This window comes from Felis catus, chromosome A1 (genome assembly GCF_018350175.1).
Source record: "Felis catus isolate Fca126 chromosome A1, F.catus_Fca126_mat1.0, whole genome shotgun sequence".
Lineage (NCBI taxonomy): Eukaryota > Metazoa > Chordata > Mammalia > Carnivora > Felidae > Felis > Felis catus.
The window spans coordinates 89,360,645-89,381,443 of NC_058368.1; the positions used below are offsets into that span (position 1 = coordinate 89,360,645).

The following is a 20,799-nucleotide window of genomic DNA, read 5'->3' on the forward strand; positions in this document are numbered from 1 at the left end:
GAACTAAAAGAACTGGAGGAAGTTGACCACCCACATGACACAAGCAGCAGGGAGAGCACCAGGGTGCACCTTGGCCAAGGGTGCCTCTGTTTCTGCCCACTTTGGTGCAGTGTAACAGCAAGCCCATTTAGTCTCATGTTGCCAAATAAAAACAGAAAGTTAGCATTGACACACAGGAAGAAGGGAAAGCCAGAACTCCCTCTCACCTCACTGCAGGGTCACATTTTTAACAAGTTACTAAAACAAAAAGACTGAAGGAACTTGGAAAGGCTCTTATGCTGGGAGATGCTTCCATATCTGGTTCTTGTGTCTGTAACTGCAGTAGGCAGAATTCAAAGATGGGTCCCAAGTTTCCCATGCTGGTGTACATACCCTGTATACTCCCCTTCCCTTGAGTAAATACGAAGGGATATCATACCCATGATCATGATACATTTTATGGAAGAAGCAATTTTGCAGATGTAATTAAGTTCACTGGCCAGTTGACTTTGAATAAATCCATTTTGGGTGGGCCTGATTTAATCAGGTGAAACCTCAGACAAAAGTGAAGTACCAGGGGAGGTTGCACTCTTGGCCTCAAGGGAGAAGTAAAGTATCCTATTGTGAAAGGGTCAATGAGCCAGCAAGAGGGCTCTGAGAACTGCATCCGACAAACAGCCAGCAAAGCAATGGGGATTTTAGTCCCCAACCACAAGGAACTGGAGTCTGCCTACAGCTAATAAGTTTGGGAGAGAATCCCGAGCCTCAGAGAATATGGCAGCAATGGCCAAAACCATGATTCCACCTGGTGAAACATGAGGAAAGGACCTTGCTAATTTGTCCCCAGACTCTTGACCCACCAAAACTGTATGATAATAAATTTGTGTTGTTTCAAGCCACTAAATTTGTGGCAATTTGTTATGCAGTAATAAAAATAAAAAATGGCCTTTTGAATTAAGGAACCCCTCTTTTTAAAAAAATTGTTATTGTGAAAAATATCTTTGTTGTGCAAATATTTTTACATGTGCAAAGATCTTAAGCACACAATTAAGTGAATACACACACACACACACGTGCCCATCACCCAGATCAAGGTAGTATGTTTCCAGCACCCGAAACTGTTACCTCCTGTCTCTCTGCCATCAGTACCTGCACTTCTTTCCCCGAAGTAACAGTATTTCTAACTTCTATCAGCAGAGATTAGTTTTGCTCATGCTTGAATATCTTATGTATGCAATCAACAGAAAATAGGATCTTTTATGCCTGACTTCTTTGTTCAGTATTAATGTGAGTGAAATCTATTGATGTTTGTAACAGTAAACTTATCTACTTCTGTTCGAGCTGCCGTAACAAAATACATGATTCAAATCTGTATCTATAGGAGGTAGACCTACTGGTGCAAGAAAAAGTTAACGGAGAATATTGATACTGATCACTAAATATTGATAGTTGTTTCTGAGTTGTGGGTTTTCTGGTGAATTTTTTTCTATTTTTTTTCCCGGATTTGCCGAGTTGGTTTTACTTTTTTAATGGATTTTTATAATGGGGAGGGAAGGGAGGATACCCTGTATAGGATTCAATCTAGCGTGTTTTTTCAAGACCCGATACCTCCAGCTGAAACACTTGTTTAAAGGGTGGAAATCAGGGCATTCACTTTCGAATGTCCCCTCTCTGTAAACAGAGCTTTACTACTATTCTTACTTTCTAATCTTATACTCTAATAAACTTTTGCTTGCTGTTAGGAAGGAAGGAAGGAAGGAAGGAAGGAAGGAAGGAAGGAGGAAAGAGAAAGAAAAAGAAAAAGAAAAAAAAGAAAAAGAAAAAGAAAACGAAAAAGAAAAAAAGAAAAAGAAAAAGAAAAAGAAAGAAAAGGAGGGAAATCTTGGGTAGCAGAGTTGCACAGGTGGAGGCCTCTGAGATCTCAGCCATTTCTGAAAGTGCTGGTGCTATTGCCAACAAAAAATGTTATGTTTTTTTTTTTAATTGAGAGGGGGTGCAAGATTCCTACGCATTAATTTCTGAAAATAATATACACTCACAGTTTAATTTGAAAAAAATTAAAAACAAGGTGAGATTATAGAAGCCTTCCCCTGCGTTCAGGCCCATTCCCCAAAGTGAGAGGTGGGAGGGACTTGAGTGTCTTTCCCAAAACCAAGGCGTGGGGTGTGCGCTTCGCGTACCCTTCTCTGACAGCGCTCGTGGAGCTCAGGTTCCCTGCCTGTGACTCTGGTTAAACTAATCTTTCCGGTCGGGATACGGTTCTGTTTTAACCTGTAAATTTTCCTCAATGCTTCCTTTTCCTGAAAAACCCTTGAAAAGTTATCAGCAGTGAAGACACCCAAAGGGACTTTGCAGCAGGGTAGTGTGGCTGAGCGGTCTAAGGCGCTGGATTAAGGCTCCAGACTCTTTGGAGGCGTGGGTATGAATTCCACCGCTGCTAATTCCTTGACGTGCTTTATGCTATTTTGCTTTGGGTCACAAAAGAGGAATGAGGCAGAATTGGGAGGGCTCCGACCTCAGTGTCTGGGATTCCGTTTTAGCAGCGTGAGTCTGCTACGGATTGTCGGATGCTCTGTGCGGTCTCCGTGCGCTCTGGTGTCCTGAGACAGTGAGTTGGGATGAGGTATTTAACAGGCGTACGTGGCTGAGGCGGAAAAACGGCTGTGTAGATACCGTTCCTCTCCATCCTGGAAGATCGCGCGTCTCTGTACAAGCAGAAGTGATGTAGAAGTCCTGAACTGGACCCTGGTATGTCCCCATAGAGTCTCCAAGTGTACCCCAATGTAGTAAATTGCAAGTAGTAGATGATGGTGGATGTTCTAAATCAGGACCGAGTTTGATTTACAGAGTCTCCAAATGTTAAGTAGTAAGAAGAAAAATGGCAGGGGAAGCCCCACACATTGCTTTGGCCTAGCTTTGAACCGAGAACTTCCACGCGTATTAAGCGCACGTGATAACCACTACACTACGGAAACTTTTGGCTGGGGAAATCCCTGTAAGACCTTTGATGATTAAGAGAGCCTCCCTGGGTACACTAGATGCAAAGTTCTAAGACTGAGAAAAGATGGGTCCAGGTTCCATGCTGGCGGAAAACAAAGGCGAACGGCTCTGCACCGAACCCTTCACCTGCGACCCTCAATTCTGGAACGGCTCACTCACTCTCCTACCTGCTCTTCTTACTAAACCCCAGGACACTCAGAGCTCTGGGGTATGTCAACTCTATTCAAGGACAAAACCATCCACATAAGGGACCTAGCTAGAAAGTTAGTAGAATTGAAAAAGCGGGCTCGTCCGGGATTTGAACCCGGGACCTCTCGCACCCAAAGCGAGAATCATACCCCTAGACCAACGAGCCACTTCGTGCTTAGCTGTTTTTTGCTCAGCTCATAATCAGATTCTCCAAGAAGTAATTTTTATCACCGACGGAGATTTTTATTTTTGACATATTGAAATTGCTCTCTGGATCTGAGTCTCCCACACCCAACGCATCCCTACTCCACAGTCTGGGCATCTGTCATTAATCTCATCCGTAGGTAGCTCGCCCAGCGTAAACGGTCCGTGTCTCTTGGTCCTTCTATGTAATCTGGAATCCGAAGGAGTGCCTCACTAGCAGCAGGTAGGAGCAGCAGGCAGGGGCAACTTTCCGCTTTGGGGACCGGGAGCCCCTGCCCAAGGGAGCCCAAGCAAGGCGCAAGTCTGGAGGCCCAGGGTCTGGGCTCAGAGGCCGGGAGAAGCCCAGGGCTCCTGGAGAGAACCGCGCGCGGGATTTGGAGGGGACGCGGGACTGACTGGGTCCTGAGCCGCCACAAGCGAAATGAAGTCGAGGTAGTAGTCCCTTCAGGTGGGGCGCCTGGTAAAAGGGCGAGAGCTTTTCTTTTATTGTTTTATGAAAACATGAAAAGCAACACACCCTTATTTGCAAAAGCTTCACAAAATGTAGGGAAGTGTAAGGCAGAAACAAGATGACCGGAAACCCCGTTCCCTTGGGGTGGCTGGCTGCAGTGGTGGTTGCGCAGTTCTGGAGGCTCGCACTAGAGCGCGCGCGCACACTGGGCACGCAGGCTGAATGCCCCGGCTCTCCGTCCCCGAAGCTTTGTCCGAGATTGCACTGGAGCAGCCATCGGCTCCCGCCAAACCAGGGTCCTGGGCTGTGCGGGCGCTGTCCTCCCTCGTCTCAGGCTTGCTTTCCCTAAAAAGACTTTAACTGCGCTGGATTATTCAGTAGTAAAAAAACAAAAGCCAGTGATTCTGATTTCCTGCTGTAAAATTCACGAAAATCCACTCAGAGTTGGTCCAAAGGTTTATTTTTGTGCAGCCAGCAAAGAAATTTCCTACACAACGGCAGTTATAAAAAATGAGTGGGAGACGAATGGTGGTTAACCTCCTCCAAGGAAAAAAGTGCTAATTTATCTACTGCCACTCCACGATCTTGCTCATCCCTCTGCATTGACCGCTCCATTCGCTGCTCCTCTCGGACTCTTCCTTGGAAAACACAATGCTAACCCGCCTCTTCGCCACAAGGCGTTGGCGTTGTCCTCGTCTCTTTTCCAGACGCACAAAGCGTTAGATGGGCTCTCTTCTGCCCTAGGCCACCGTGTGTCCTCGGCCTCCGTTACTACCACCTCCGTGTGGTAAGCATTTGCTTCTCTTCTCTATGGAATTATATAAAGAAAAGTACAAACTTCCACAATTAGTAACACCTGCCCTAAAGACTATAATTGTCCCATTTACTTCCGGTCTTTTTTTTAACCATTTAGTTTTTCTTTTAAACAAAACAATAAAAACACAACTGCTGACCTTCTGACTTTGATTTATTTATTTATGCTGTTAAAGGAAGTCAAGTGTACAAAATGAAACTAAATCCCCAGTGAACAACTGGGGCGCTGCCAGATAGGCAGAGCCAGGCTCACGGAGGGTCTACGGCACCATCCCGCCACGGCTTTCGCCCGCACTACCCTACTAGGCAGCCGTGGCTCAGGCAGAGGCGTGACCATGCCCCGCCGCGCTATCCCAGCCCGCAGGAGTCCTCTCTCCAAGTCAAACGGGACCTTCAGAAAAGTCCCCACGTGGGGACGCGGCTGACTCCTGGCAGCACTCTATCGCGATTCGGGTTTCGAAAACAACCCCGGCCTGGGGCAACAGAGTGGAGAAAACCGCTTGCGGAAACCTGGGTAGACGCCGGAGAAGAGGCAAAGGGAGTAAGCCGGTAGGGAGCGTGGTGGATGGGGGCCACAGGCCTTTGCACCGGCCGGCTCCCATCCAAAGAGCCTAGAGTGCTTCAAGACCCGAACAGACACGCCCAGGATAGGCCAGGAGCGTACCCTCACCTTCCGGCACCTGCGCGTCCCGGGCTCCTGGAATTCGTTGACCCCATGTTCCTGCCCCACTGGACAACCACCTCACTATGGAAGCTAGATTGTGGAGAGCAATGGCGAGCCAAGGGTAAGGCTTAAACCTAGTCCCCCTCCAGACTAAAATAGATTCCCAGGGTGCGTTGTTAAGAGGTGGGCACAGACAGGTGGTCCCCACTTAACGGAGAAGACAGAGACCAGGGCGACTCCCTGGCCTGAGTAGGTGAGAGGAGGGGAACGGAAAGACCTTCCACGAACTTGCAGAGAGCCTGCGAAGGATACCAGCGAAGGATACCAGCGAAGGACCGCTGTGGAGAAGACGCGCGGAGCCAGCGGAGCCTGTGATCGAAAGGTCACGGACGCAGTGGGTTTGGTTCTTGAAAAAGTAAAGCCACTTTTAGTCGGTGGGCATCTAAGTGTCAAGGAACAGGCAGCTCCGCCTAAGGCCTGGTCTCTAAGAAAAGCGGAAATTCGTGTTGGCTCAAGCATCTTCCGCTTTTCCACCTTTGAGGAAAGGGTGGGGAAAAAAAGTCGCACCAGCAGGCCCCAGCGAGATTTGAACTCGCGACCCCTGGTTTACAAGACCAGTGCTCTAACCCCTGAGCTATGGAGCCAACCGTAAACTTCGCCTCTGCGCAAGAATACTTGATGCTGTCATCGTCTGCCGCGCAGCCGCAATGAACCACAGGAAGGAGCTAAGCAGTAACAAGCCGGCCGGCGTCTCTCCACGAACTAGGGCCCAGTTGGGCCCTCGCTGCCTCTCCGGGGACTTCAATAAGTGTCAGTGAGGCAGGCCAAACCGCAAATCCTGGGAGACAGGGCAGATCTTGTGAGAGATAGGGTGAGAGCACTACCCGACGTGGGCGGGGGCGGGGCCTCCAGTGGGCGGAGCTGTAGGAAGACCCGAGGTCCTTCTCCGGCTTGGGAGTCGGGGGCAAAGACGAGTTGGATAGATAAGTCCAAGGCTTATTCTGTATGAGAATGAGTCCAAGGTCAGGGCTGCGAGGGAGGAGTTAGGGTAAGGGTGTCAGTAGGCCTGTTCCGAAGGAATCCAGGTCCGGGCTGGTAAGGTGGGCTGTCAGTGGGCAGTGAGTGAGAGGCTGAGAGAGGGTGTTGGAGAAATCGGAAGGTCAGAGCGTGAGGAGGTGCTGGTGGGAAAAGGACTGGATCAGGGGTGGGGTTCCCTAGCCCCTGAGGCACCTTTAGGCAAGTTAGGAAAAGGCAACCTTTTGTAGCAACCTGGATGGAACTGGAAAGTGTTATGCTAAGAGAAATAAGTCACACAGAGAAAGACAGATACCATATGTTTTCACTCTTATGTGGATCCTGAGAAACTTAATAGAAAACCATGGAGGAGGGGAAGAAAAAAAAAAAAAAAAGAGGTTAGAGAGGGAGGGAGCCAAAACATAAGAGACTCTTAAAAACTGAAAACAAACTGAGGGTTGATGGGGGTGGGTGATGGGTATTGAGGAGGGCAGCTGTTGGGATGAGCACTGGGTGTTCTATAGAAACCAATTTGACAATAAATTTCATATTTAAAAAAAATAATAAAATAAAAAATAAAAAAATAAAAACTTTCAAATAGTTAAAAAAAATAATAAAGGAAAAGGCAATCTTTGGGGCCCACCTCAACTCTGGAGGTGCTGGTTCTGTGAAAGTCCCTAAAAGCCCAGGGGATAGAGAGCAGGGTGAGAGCCCAGGTGAGAGACAGGAGCCCTAGACCTGCAACCGTCAGGAAGTTGCGACTGTACAAGATATGGAAGCAGCCCAAGTGTCCATCATTGATGAATGGGTAAAGAAGAAGTGGTATATATACACAATGGAATGTTATTCAGCCATAGAAAGGAATGAAATTTTGCCATTTGCAAGCACATGGATGGAGCTAGAGAGTATAATGTTAAGTGAAATAAGTCAGAGAAAGGCAAATACCATATGATTTCACTCGTGTGTGGAATTTAAGAAACAAATCAAGTGAGCAAAGGGAAAAAAATAAGATCAAGAAACAGACTCTTAACTATAGAGAATGAACTCATGGTGATCAGAGGGGAGGGGAGGGGAGGATGGGTTAAATAGGTGATGGGGATTAAATAATACACCTGTCATGATGAGTACAGGGTGATGTATGGTGTTGAATTAACTATATTGTACACCTGAAACTAATATAACACTTTATGTTAACCAACTCAAATTAAAGTAAAATTTTAAATTAAAAAAAAAAAGGGGGGCGCCTGGGTGGCGCAGTCGGTTAAGCGTCCGACTTCAGCCAGGTCACGATCTCGCGGTCCGTGAGTTCCAGCCCCGCGTCAGGCTCTGGGTTGATGGCTCAGAGCCTGGAGCCTGTTTCCGATTCTGTGTCTCCCTCTCTCTCTCTCTGCCCCTCCCCCGTTCATGCTCTGTCTCTCTCTGTCCCCAAAATAAATAAACGTTGAAAAAAAAAATTTAAAAATAAAAAAAAAGAAAGTGACTGCTGTAAGTGATGGACCTTGCCCTGGTGGCCCAACCTGCTTTATGGTCCCTGCAAGGCCAGGTGACTTAGATCCATGGGCACCCTCTAGTCTGTATGCTAAGGAACCATTTAAGGGTCTGTTGTCAGGGAACTAGCTCATGCAATTCACAAGCATCTGGGACTAATGGGTGGGGTCAGAAGGACCCAAGCTAAGCCAGTCCTTGCTTTCAGAGACCTGAACACCTAACAGATCTTAGGATCCCAAAGGATGGGAGAGAAAATTGCATACAATCACACATACCCTCACACCAGCATTGTGACATCCAAAGTCACTACATTGCCTTGTTGACCAAAAGAGAACATCTCAATGTGTGATTGTTACTGTAACTGTTGTTATATTTCTTCAGATATATAGATGTCTATGTAGTTATTAACTCTGCAAACACATACTTTGATAGACACACAATCACATTCACAAACACAAAAGCTGAAAATATACACACAGCCACTCGTACAGTCCCCAGACCTGGCCCTACAGGCACCTCCACCAGACACCCACCTTCTGTGACCCGTAATACGTGTTGCAATACTTCAGCACAGTTGTTATGTGACCTTAAAGGTAACTGTGATACTCAGTCCAAAAGCCATATAAGCCCAGATAATATCAGGGCTTGACGATAACATTAGGCAATTTAATTAGCAAGTGAGTGTTAAAATAAAGCCGGGGGGGGGGGGTCCTTGTGGAAATGAGTAGTATTCAAATACATGGATTGGCTGCAGTGTTCTAGAACTTCTCCATATATGAACACAACATAGGATTCACCCTCTGGAAAGATACAATTATACTGTAGGCTGGACACTTATATGATCCTGACCCAGGCCCATAGGACAATGGATTCAGATTTCCTGGTGCTATGTCTGCTGTGTCTGCCTCTAGAACAGTGTCATGCCTCCCCTGTAAGACCCCTGTATTCAAAGTGTGCTTGGAGCATCATAAACCCCAGAGCACAGAAACCCCATGACACTTGCAGACCAGGTTATTCAATTGTCACTGTCCCTACATGCCAACATATCTGTCTAAACAGATTCATCTAGCCAGTTAGCTAGGTAGTGGGGGAGGAAAACCATGATCCTCACCTAAATGTGGAGTGGCTAATATTTAACAACAAATGAAAAATAGGGTATTACCAAATTGACCTACGTCTGTTTGCAATACCTAAACCTACGCATGTGCTGATAAAACTGCTCTCCAAAATCCACACAAACCCCTGCCCCCTCAATCTGAGATATAAACATACATGCACACATTCCTCACACATTTAAACACACCTGATCACCCAGTCTAGCAGAAACCTTCACTACTACTTGTGCTCTTGCACTCAGACTGGAGGAGTCAAGAATGAGCTAAGCCATCCTAGAAATGAGCTCAGAGTTTGTATTTCCATCTCCTCATCCCCCTTCCCTGGGTAGCACTAAACAGGAAACTGCCCAAAACCCCCTCCCAGAAGCCCACCCAAACAGAAGCTTGGGAACAATTAGCCAAGGGAATAACACCCCACCAGGGCACAGGCTGAGCAGACCTTGGCACCAGGGTCCTCTGCTGTTGGCACACATTTGACAAGTTCCAGGAAGGGTATATCAGGGGCATGTTTGTGCTCTGTGCATTCCCATGCTGATATTAGTTGCATCTGTAAAATTATAAGTGTTGTTTTGTGTTTCAAAATCCCATAGCCTTTGGTCTCCTTACTCAAGGGAGACTATACTTTGGCGTTTAAAAGGGGTTTAGGCATGTGTGAGAACACATGGCTGTCACTGTGGCAGAGGATGTACATATCACTCTGTATCATCATTAAGGGGTATTGGAAGGTAGCCATGATAAATGCTATTGTCCTGGGCTTTCCTCTCATGTACAGGTCAAGAATCTCCTTTCAGTTCTGTCCCAAGCTGCTCTCTGACCTGGGATTACAGTGCTCCTCCCTGAGTAAATGACCTCAGGCCAGGTGGATCCAGGCGTCTGAAGGCAGAGCTAGAAGCTGACAAGAAGGCAAAGCAGAAGTGGTCATGAACTTGGCTGGCTGGGCCTGAACCTGCCCCCTTGCACCTGAGGACAGCACTGTACTTGCTATTGCTCCAGAACCAGAGGCCCTGCTAAGTCCAGGTAGAAAGTCCCAATGATGGGAAACACCTCTGTCAATAGCTGGGCTCCTGTCCTCACCCACCTCCAAGTCCTCACAGCTCAGGCTAAATCCACATGTCGACAACAGGCAGAGGACAGGCGCCAAGGGTCCAAGGCATCTTCTCTTCTACTCAGTTGACCACGGAACCCTTTTCCACAATCGCCCGTTTTCTGTCTCCAATGTTGTGATCTGCAGGAGCCCCTCCAAGGCAGCCCGGGGCCAATCTGGAAGGCAGGCCCACAGTAACCAGGAGGCTCCGACAGAGGGCAGCATTACTTCCCATGGGCAGCCCGGATGAGGAGGTATTCACCCTGGACTGATTCACCCTCTCTGGGAGGCCAAAGACTCTCAAGGCCAGATTCGCAAGTAGGTGCCGGTGGAGCAGACAGAGAAAAGGGGGAACACTCGCTCGTGGAAGTTGACGCGGAAGGTGTAGAGGTGGCGCATGTCCTCCACAGCGTAGAAGGACACGGCCCCCACCTCTAGATCCAGGGCCACCCGCACGCGGGACAGGTGGCCACAGCTGAGGGGCGTCCGTTCAGGGCTTGTCACTGCCCAGTACTTCCCGCTGTTGAGCTGCAGTGCCCAGACGCCCTCCTCAGGGGTGAAGGGCGTGAGGCCCTTGCGGCGCACGCTCTCTCGCGCCACGCCGAAGGCCCAGCCGTCCTTGGAGCCCACTTCCACCTCCCAGTGGTGCCGCCCGGAGGAGAAACCACAGGACGCCAAGACTCGCGTGTTGGTGTCAAAGCGGCGTGGGTGGCAGGGCAAGTCCTGAGCCCGCTGTCCAAGGCGCACACTCTTAAGATCCAGAGAGAGGATGAGGCGGGGGTTGGCAGTGTCGGGGTCCAAGGTCAGCTCCACTGAAGGCAGAGACAGGGAGAGATGTCCCATGCAAGCCCTCTCCCCAGCTCCCTCAGTTACTTCTCCTCCACCATCCCCCCAAAACATGTACAAGTGGAAGCCAAACAAAAGGAATGTGTGAACCTAATTTGGATCACAATTAGAACAGATCGACAAATACAATTTAAAAGACAACTGGAGAATTTCAAACACTAGGTATTGGAAAGAAGCATTACTTTTTCTAATTGTGATTATGGCTTTGTGGGGTTTTTTAAGTCTATCTTTAGAGATAACATACTGATATTTATGGAAATAACTTATCCATGATTTGCTTCCAAATAATCCAGTGGGAAGAAGCAGGTAGGGGCGTTTATAAAAATATCAGCTGAAGGTCTATGATGAGAACATAATATTCATTATGATCTTCTCTCTACTTTTGTATATATTTAATTTTTTTCATAATAAAAACTTCAAATATGCACACTTGTCATAAGTACTATGTTCTAGGACTATTCTAGGCCCTGGGAATCCCACGGTTCAGTATCCCTGCCCTCCTGTAGCTTCCTTTCTGGGGGGAAGGAAAGAAGAGACAATAAATGGTAAACATGGACAATAAGAGGAGTCAGAAGAGAAGGCTGTAATTTCAATTAGAGTGGCCAGGGAAGGTGAAAAGGCCTAGGTATGCATTTGAGCAAAGACATAAAGGAGGTGAGGAAGCCAGGCATGTAGCTGTCTAGAGGAAGCATATTCAAGGCTGAGGCCAGCCAATGCAGTGCTCTGAGGTGGGGGTGTGCTTAGTGCATTTCAGAAACAGCAAAGAGCACTTGTTGTGGCTGCACAGAGTAAGCTAGAGGGAGAGCGTGCAGTGAGTTCAGAGCCTTTGAAGCCTTGAAGACCATAGAGAGGACATTATTGAATGAGAGGGGCTGTCCTAGGGTTCTGTGCAGAGGAGCGTCATGATCTGACTTGGTTTAGATCCTTCCATGGTAAATTCTGACATAGCTTGATCAATCATTAGCATCATGAATATGTGCCCCCCTCTGCCCTCCTGCAGAGTTGGATCCCACTCACCCCAGAGCTCTGCAGTAGTAAGAACCTCCTCCCTTCCTGTCTTCAATCTCTTCCTGCTTTGCCTGACCCCTGCACACAAGCCCTGTCCCCAGGAGAGGTCTCTGTTTGTCTGGAAGGGGGAATGGGGAGAGAGGCTCATCCAGGTGACTGGTCTGCAATTTATAGGCCTAAAGGTCCCACTGAGGCCTGAGGGAGCCAGAACTGGGAGGCAAGGATGAGGGGAGGGCAGAGGCAGGCAGGTAGAAGGAACCAGCCATTCACAAAGCCCAGAGAAACAATCATGGGGAGGCAGTGGATTCTCTACATGGCCAAATAATGGGAAATCACTATCACAAGAACCATCTTACCTTTCTCCTCTTTCTCTAGCTCTCCACGAAGATCCTCTGAGGAGGAGAAACAAAGCAGGATATTCGTAAATGACTCAGAAGATTGTCTATCTGGCAATGATGGTGAATATCACCTCCTCTGACATTTACAGCCAGATACCCCGAAGGCTGAGAGTTGATGTGTAGACACTGGGTCAAGTGTGAGGGGTCAGGAAGGGGCAGTATCCTAGCTCTACCTCTTCCACTTCCCTCTCTTTTGCCTGAACTAGTCTGAGCTGAGCTCTCCCTCCTCATCCTTCTTCTTGCCCCAGTAGCCCTCTACCCTGCCTGTCCCTGGGGGAATCTTTGTGCTCTAGGGAGCAGGGGCTGCTGAATGGATTTGCCACCACCATCTCCCTGCGCCAATCTGTCCTTGACACACCCTAGCTCCTATTTTCTAACAAACCTTCTGGAAAGACACATTCCTGGGCCCCCAAACTACCAGAAACACACCATGGCCACCAGCACTGCATGGCCCAACCCCAAGCACAGGCCCTACCTTTGAACTTCTTGAGCAGCCCCTTTAAGACAAAGGTCTTGAGGGAAACATTCCAGACTTTATTCTTCATCTCAGAAGAGACTGTGGTTGGCTTGGGACCAGGCACATTGCTGCATCTGCAGGACAAAGAGCCTGAGGAAGGCCCACAAACACTGTCCACTCCCACCAGGCTGTGACAATTAGGATGGTAAGGTCCTCTTGGTGGGGAGAGGTAGGAAAAGAGAGGCTGATCTTGCAGCAGAATATCCACAGCCAGGCAGGTGGACATTTGCCTTAGAAGGTACATAGGTAAGGCAGTGTGGGAATTGGGAGTGTGAGGTCAAGGATGAGGGGATGAAGAGAGAGAGCTCAGTGGAAAAGGAGAAGAGCCAGCTTGGAAAGACCTAAGGAAATCTTAGGTCCACTCACCTGCTTAGTGTGTTTTTGAATTCCTGGAAAGAAAGATGAAAGAAAGCCAAATCAGCACGAGGTAACCTCCAGTTACTTTTGAGAAAATAAAACTGACCCCTTGTGCTGCTTCCAAAGGAATATGCAACTTTTTTTATTTTTATTTTTTTAGTAGGCTCCACAAGCAGTTTATAGCCCAAGGTGGGGCTTGAACTCACAACCTTGAGATCAAGACCTGATCTGAGATCAAGAGTCAGAGGCTTGGCCAACCAAGGCACCCAGGGATCTAGGTACCCCCAGAGGAATAAGCAATAAGGTGTACTACCACTCCCTACTACCTTTATGGGCCCAGGTGTCAATGGCTTCCTGCTGTGGCTGGTTTCTGGATGTCTTATCAACTCTCTGCCCACAGCTTTGCAAATGCTCTCTTCATTACAGAATCATCACTGGAGCTTTGTGCTGGGATCCAGTGTTGCCTACCCTCTCTACACCACCCCAGATAAGACACAGCTCTTATGCAATGACTGGTTACTCATACCAGCACCTTTCAAATGCCTATTCTTGACCAATTTGTGGATTGTGACTATTTATTTATTTTGAGAGAGCCCATGAGCAAGTGGGGGAAGGGCAGAGAGCGAGGGAGAGAGAATCTCAAGCAGGCTCCTTGCTGTCACTGCAGATCCATATGGGACTTGATCCCACCAACCATGAGATCATGACCTGAGCTGAAATCAAGAGTCTGAAGCTTAACCAAGTGAGCCACCCACCCCCCCCTTTTTAAAGTTTATTAATAATTTATTAGTAATATTAATAAATATTGAGAGAATGAGCAGGGGAAGGAGGGAGAGAGTGTGACTATTTATTTTAAAAGGAAATAGAATAGAAAATGTCAAAGTACATCCGGTGTAGTAAAGTATTATTTTATGAGACTTTTGGCATAAGGTTTACATCCTGGAATATGACATAAGCCTTGCATATAGCTCTTTGGAACTCCTTTCTGTCTGCTAGATTGGATGTTGCTCAATTCATGTCGTTGAGTAAAGCCAGTAAGATCTTTATTGTGACTCGAGGTCAAGAAATTTTTATCACAACTTTTTAGACCTTTAACCCCAGGAGAATCAGGGCAGTTTTCTCCAGTCCCCTTCTGCTTGAGTATGTGATTCTACTAAATTCACAGGATCTAACTCTGTTCTCACTGTTTATGAAGCCTTAGGATAAATGATCCATACCTCTGGCCAAGCCAGGCTCACCTGGAGAAAGTCAAGGTCAGGCTTTCGAGATGTCTCCTGGATCTGGCTGCTGAGCTTGGAGAGCTGGGTGATTTCACCCTCAAGCTGAGCTATGTTCTCATTTTGCTTCTGTGTCACCTCCCGTGACAGCTCCTCCAGGCGGCCCAGGAGCCGGCCCTCCTGCTCCACCAGGAAGGCCCGCAGAGCCTGGAACTCTGCACCCACCTTCTCTCGCTCAGCTGCCATCTGCTTCTGTCTCAGGAGAGAAGTTGGAGAGGCAATGGGGCACAGGCATCAAGATGTGGCATTTGGACAAGAGACTCTGAGCCATCCCACAGGACAAAGTTCCGTCCCCCTCACTGGTCAGGGGTCAGAGACTCAACTACACATACCCACCAAGCACAGCCTCTAATTTAAATATCCCACCTCTGAATGCAGAGCAGCTTCAACACATGCTCTCATGTCCCCTGTCACAGATGTGCTCTCCCATCAATCTAGGACAACTTATACTTGCCTCAGAACCACCCTGGGCTGCAGTTTCCTCATTTGAAAAGTAGGAGGAATAAATTAGTGCCTCCTAGAGCCACTGCAAGAATTAAACTGAGGTCACTCCCTCCCACCCCCGAACACATTTATTTTGAGTTAAAAACCATCCTAAAATTTGTATGGAACCACAAAAGACCCCGCATAGCCAAAGTAATATTGAAGAAGAAGACTAAAGTGGGGCGTATCACAATCCCAGACTTTAGCCTCTACTACAAAGCTGTAATCATCAAGACAGCATGGTATTGGCACAAAAACAGACACATAGACCAATGGAATAGAATAGAGCCTCCAGAATTGGACCCACAAAAGTATGGCCAACTAATCTTTGACAAAGAAGGAAAGAATATCCAATGGAAAAAAGACAGTCTCTTAACAAATGGTGCTGGGAGAACTGGACAGCAACATGCAGAAGAATGAAACTAGACCACTTTCCTACACCATTCACAAAAATAAACTCAAAATGGAAAAAGGACCTGAATGTGAGACAGGAAACCATCAAAATCCTAGAGGGGAAAACAGGAAAAAACCTCTCTGACCTCAGCCACAGCAATTTCTTACTTGACACATCCCCAAAGGCAAGGGAATTAAAAGCAAAAATGAACTATTGGGACCTCATGAAGATAAAAAGTTTCTGCACTGTAAAGAAAACAATCAATAAAACTAAAAGACAGCCAACGGAATGGAAAAGATATTTGCAAATGACATATTGTACAAAGGGCTAGTATCCAAAATCTATAAAGAGCTCACCAAACTCCACACCCAAAAAACAAATAATCCAGTGAAGAAATGGGCAGAAAACATGAATAGACACTTCTCTAAAGACATCCAGATGGCCAACAGGCACATGAAAAGATGCTCAATGTCGCTCCTCATCAGGGAAATACAAATCAAAACCACATTGAGATACCACCTCACGCCAGTCAGAGTGGCTAAAATGAACAAATCAGGAGACTATAGATGCTGGAGAGGATGTGGAGAAACGGGAACCGTCTTGCCCTGTTGGTGGGAATGCAAACTGGTGCAGCCACTCTGGAAAACAGTGTGGAGGTTCCTCAAAAAATTAAAAATAGATCTACCCTATGACCCAGCAATAGCACTGCTAGGAATTTACCCACAGGATACAGGAGTGCTGATGCATAGGGGCACTTGTACCCCAATGTTTATAGCAGCATTTTCAACAATAGCCAAATTATCGAAAGAGCCTAAATGTCCATCAACTGATGAATGGATAAAGAAGATGTGGTTTATATATACAATGGAATACTACTTGGCAATGAGAAAGAATGAAATGTGGCCTTTGGTAGCAACGTGGATGGAAGTGGAGAGTGTTATGCTAAGTGAAATAAGTCATACAGAGAAAGACAGATACTATATGTTTTCACTTATATGTGGATCCTGAGAAACTTAACAGAAGACCATGGGGGAGCAGAAGGGGGAAAACAAAGTTAGAGAGGGAGGGAGGCAAACCATAAGAGACTCTTAAAAACTGAGAATAAACTGAGGATTGATGGGGGGGTGGCAGGGAGGGGAAAGTGGGTGATGGGCATTGAAGAGGGCACCTGTTGGCATGAGCATTGAGTGTTGTATGGAAACCAATTTGACAGTAAATTTCATATTTAGAAAAAAAAAAAAAAAAGACAAAAGGCCCAAAATGGAGTCACTCACGCTAAGTCCCCCATCAGGAAACAGAGACTTAATTACAGTTTCAGTTCTCCCAGAAATAGAATCTTAAACCAGTCAATCAGGAGTCACCTGATCAGCATTAGTTGGGTAACTACCTGACAAGCAGGGAAAGTAACCTTGCAATAATCCATCTGCTTTTTGGCCCAGTATAACTTCCTTGTTCCTGCCCCCTACTGCCTATAAAATCTCTTGGCTTGCATAGCTTTTCAGAGCTCTTTTTCTATCTGCTAGATGGGATACTGCCCAGTACATGAATCACTGAATAAAACCAATAAGAACTGCAAATTTTACTCAGATTTTGTCCTTTAACATTTGTCACCCCTCCAACTTTCACTCTTCACTTCTTTTTAAAGATTGCACATACAATGCCAGGATGGTGGGGTCCTCTGTTGTCACCCAAAGAGGGCCCACCTGGAAAGTGCCCTGCTCACCAGGAGCTCCTTGCTCTCCTTCTCTTCCGTGGAACGAAACACCTCATAGTCTTCCAGATCCTTCCTCAAGACCTTCAGCCTAGACTCCAGGAGCTCCTGCAGGAGGGTGAGAAGGGAGACATTATGGGAAGAGGCCTCTGGAAACCCTACATGTGCCTTCCCAGAGCCATCCAGGAGAAAGACAAGGCCCTATTAATTGAAGAGGAGGAGGCAAGGTTGAAGACCTGTCTGGACATCGGGATAGCTGACAGCCTGCACAGACGCACATAGGGGTACGGGGCAATTGAAAGGTGACACCAAAGACCTCAAGGTCTCACTTCCCCAACCATCTGTGCACAATCCTGGCTGAAATGCAGGCCCTTTGGCAGCCCAACCTGCCTAGTTTTGTCCTCTGATCTCTTAATCACCATCAGAAAGACGTCTGGGAGGGAGTGCTGGAGCGGATTAAGGAGTAAAGAAAAACTGGGGGCTGTGTGCCTGAAGCCTCCGTGCACACCCCAGTAAGGAAGTGGGAAAGAGAAGTGCCTCAAACCCATATCTTTGACACAACCAAAGACAGCTTTTGGTGCTCTATTCAACCCAGAAGTCACCCACTGCCTTACCCCAACCTTTTTGGAAGGTCGTCCCACTCCAGGACGCGGGGACATTGCACAGAGCCACGCCCAGGGAAAGGGCGGGGGCTGAGAATGGGGGCAGAGGAAGTGGGGGTGTGACGGAGACACCGCTAGAAGCCAAGGACAGACAGAAAATCGCGAAGTCTGGGGGCATCAATTAGGCGATCCAGTAGGGAGCCCAGAGGGAAGCTCGAGGTGGGTGGGAGGATGGTACTGGTTGTGTGTGGGTGACCCAGCGAGTGCTGCAATCAGTCCCAGAGCCAGTGGAACAAGAAGAAAGAGGCAGGGTCTCACCTGGGTATCCTGCCTGCCTGCCAGAGGTCTGCACTGTCTGCGAGGGAAGACAGGACCCGAACTGGGTCCTGAGGCTCTGCATGGGTGGGGCCCGCCCCCGCCCTCACCTTAGCTTCCTGCACAGCCTCGTCTAGCGGCAACACTGCGTGCGCTCGGTGTTCGCGGGCGCGGTCGCACACCACGCAAATGGCGCGTCCGTCGTCCTGGCAGTAGAGCTTGAGCGGTTCACCATGCTGTACGCACCCGGCCACCGCCGCCTCCGGGGGCCGGTGTTCTCCTGGCGCGGCCGCAGGCAGGCTGAAGCGCCGCAACAGCGTGGCCACTGAGGCCAGCTGCCTGTTGGGCCGCAGCTGGCCGGGACGCACGGGCTCTCTACACTGTGGGCAGGGCAGCGGACAAGGCAGCGCGCGCGGCACTGTGGTCGTTCCTGTGCCGGGGCGCTCCCAACAGCGCGCGATACAGGAGCGGCAGAAGCTATGACCGCACTCGACGGATACGGGCTCGCGGAAGAGCTCCAGGCAGATAGAGCATGTGGCCTCGCCCTGTAGCTCTGCCGCCAGTGCCAGCGCCTCGGCCCCGGAGCCGGGGCCAGTCCGCGGCCCCACCGCCGCCATGCGCTTCCTTAGCGCACTTAAGTCCAGCAGTGCTGGAGAAGCCGAGGGACCCGACAGTTCGCGGCTCGGAGTGGGGAGGCCCAGTAGGGGCCTCCGAGCACCCACTAGGAGAGGAAGGGCGGGGCTGACGCCGGGCAGGCGGAGACGTAAGCTGAGGGCTGGCGGGGCCGGGAAGCGGAGAGAAGAATGAGAGTTGTGGGCGGGCCAGTCCGCACTGCTCGACTGGATCCAAGCGCCGGCCAGCTCCCTGCGCCTCTGCTCTGGGCCACTCAATCACTGGCTTTGGTCTGCGGCCTCCTCGGTCCCCTGGCGCCCTCTCTCTGTCGCCCCCCCTAGCCCAGCCCGTCAGCAGTCCTCTCTAAGCCACCCACAGCCTGGCCCAGGCAGCCGTGGGAAACAGGCCCGGACAGGTGGGAGCCCACACCCAGCCGGGCACAACTCGTCGTGGCCGCCTGAGGCCAACCCAGCAGGGCCAGGCCTTGGGCCTAGCGCCCGGGCCACAGTGTCAGGTTCCCAGAGTGCAGGTTTGTCCTGGTCCTGTGCTGACCTAAATTTAGTGTCTGGAACCTGGGTCTTGCCCCCACCCCCAAGCCTGGCATAGTATCTATTTCCCACTGTTGTTCTCCCCCTTGTTTATTCTTTATTTAATTTTTGGCTTTGAATAAATAATACATTTACAATGAATTTTCCCACTTTAATCTCCCTCCCAAATAACTCAACCCTCTACTGTCCCTCCAGAACTACCTGATGTATTTGTTTCCACCCCCTTTCCTCATTCCCTCTGGAGGCCACTCAGGGCAGGCTTTAGCGACCACCCTCCTCAGAAACCACTCTTGTCAAGGTCACCAGTAACCTCAGCAATCCTAACCTAAAGGCATAGGCTCCTTCTCCGGCCTCACCTCATCTGCCCTCTTCTCTGAGGCTTCCTCCTTGCTGACACTCTTGCCTGGCGCCTTCCAGGTTACTGTACTCCCTGGCTCTCCACCCACATCCCTGGCCTCCTACCTTTTTCTTGGTCTCGCTTGTGGTTTCCTCCTCCTCTCCCCGCACTTGCTCAGCCCTTGGACCTCCGTCTATTCTCACTTGTGATCTCTTCCATTTTCTTAGTTTGAAATACCCTCTCCTTGTGGATGCCACAATACACATCCCCACCCAGGTTCCCTTAGGATGCCTGGCTCCCACATCCATCCCCAGGCAGCATGTCCTAAGGAATATCACTCCGCACTCACTGTATCCACAACTGTATTTCTAATCTGCTTCTCCACCTGTTCCTTCCACAGTCTTCCCCACTCCACCCCATTTAACAGCAACTCCATCCCTTCAGGTGCTGAGGCCAAACTGGGGAGTCCTCTATGACTCCCAAGAGGAATACATTGCCCACACTCCACCCTCAGTTCCTCAGTGTGTCCTCCCTCTCTCATGTCCTCCACTGCACCATTTCCAATGATCTGATGATCACAATTCTCTCCCCTTCTGTCACATTGTTCTACCTTGTCTTCTCCACCCAGCTGTGAGAACAGTCCTGTTAAAATGTTAAGTCAGATTAATGTTAAGTTCTCCTCTGCTCAAACACTCCATTGGCTCCCACTTCTCAAAGTCAAAGTCTTTACAGTCCTCCAAAGGTCCTATCCATTCTTTGACCCCATACCCTGCACCCAGCCTCTCTATCCGCATCTCTTGTCACTCTCCTCTGTTGACTCCTCTCTTTCCATATGGACCTCCTTGCTATTCCTGCACCATGCCAGCAAGATCCTATCTCAGGGCCTTTGAACTGGCTTTTACCATTACTTGGACTTCTCTTTTCCCATACTTGCATGGCTTACTTCTCACCTCTTTCAAGCCTTGTTTCAAATAACCTCTCAGCGAAGCCTGCCCCCACTACACTGTTTAAAATCACACCTTACCGCACTTTAATCTTCAACGCGGGCTCTATTTTCTAACACTCTACTCCCTCCTCTGGAATTTGAGCTATTGAAGGGGATGACTGTGTCAGTTTTGTTCGCGGCTGGACCCCCAGATTTCTAGAGCAGTTCTTGGCACATAGTAAGCGATCGGTAAAGTTTTCTTGGAATGAACTGATTTAACATTGTTCAAAATTCAGATATACACAGCACTTCACAGAGAAAAGTGTGTCCACTGTCTACGCTCGAGTCTCCTCCCCATCCCAAGCGATCAACTTTACAATTCTGAATTACTACACTCCCTTTCTTTTTGTTTAACAAACGTAGCAGTCTGCACACAGTCTTCTTTACTTCACTTTTTCGGATCACAGT

General features: G+C 48.6%; 1 protein-coding gene, 1 long non-coding RNA gene and 2 other non-coding genes across 12 annotated transcripts; all 4 read right to left on the reverse strand.

The window, feature by feature from the left end:
• Positions 1–3,262: 3,262 nt before the first annotated feature.
• TRNAP-UGG lies at positions 3,263–3,334 on the reverse strand. Its single transcript has one exon. It is a non-coding gene; the product is annotated as a tRNA-Pro (tRNA).
• A 52-nt stretch (positions 3,335–3,386) lies between these two features.
• LOC109499615 lies at positions 3,387–6,680 on the reverse strand. Its single transcript, XR_002156968.2, has 2 exons — positions 5,613–6,680; positions 3,387–4,631 (listed from the first exon to the last, which is right to left on the reverse strand). It is a non-coding gene; the product is annotated as an uncharacterized LOC109499615 (long non-coding RNA).
• Positions 5,872–5,944, reverse strand: TRNAT-UGU. The gene has a single exon. It is a non-coding gene; the product is annotated as a tRNA-Thr (tRNA).
• A 2,511-nt stretch (positions 6,681–9,191) lies between the features above and the next one.
• On the reverse strand, positions 9,192–19,141 carry TRIM7 (tripartite motif containing 7). 9 transcript variants are annotated; one of them, XM_006927481.4, is made up of 8 exons: positions 18,020–19,127; positions 17,005–17,100; positions 14,366–14,596; positions 13,137–13,159; positions 12,729–12,844; positions 12,212–12,247; positions 11,865–11,973; positions 10,601–10,813 (listed from the first exon to the last, which is right to left on the reverse strand). In XM_006927481.4, exons 1-8 carry the CDS (start codon positions 18,524–18,526, stop codon positions 10,753–10,755), a joined length of 1,179 nt encoding a protein of 392 aa, XP_006927543.1. In that variant the 5' UTR covers positions 18,527–19,127; the 3' UTR covers positions 10,601–10,752. The 9 variants fall into 9 exon arrangements, 8 of the variants coding, with proteins under 8 accessions (XP_003980686.1, XP_019685978.1, XP_019685952.2 ...); XM_003980637.6 differs by lacking the exon at positions 11,865–11,973 and having other exon boundaries at positions 9,192–10,813; positions 18,020–18,841; XM_019830419.3 differs by lacking the exons at positions 11,865–11,973; positions 18,020–19,127 and adding an exon at positions 17,913–17,946 and having other exon boundaries at positions 9,192–10,813.
• Positions 19,142–20,799: the final 1,658 nt, after the last annotated feature.

Excerpts from the sequence above, each read along its gene's own strand:
- TRIM7 (XM_003980637.6), bottom strand. The coding sequence starts at position 18,526 with ATGGCGGCGGTGGGGCCGCGGACTGGCCCCGGCTCCGGGGCCGAGGCG. Across the intron at positions 12,845-13,136 it reads TTCAAAAACACACTAAGCAG|ATGCAGCAATGTGCCTGGTC; the intron begins GTGAGTGGACCT and ends TTTGTCCTGCAG. Across the intron at positions 12,248-12,728 it reads GCTGCTCAAGAAGTTCAAAG|AGGATCTTCGTGGAGAGCTA; the intron begins GTAGGGCCTGTG and ends TCTCCTCCTCAG.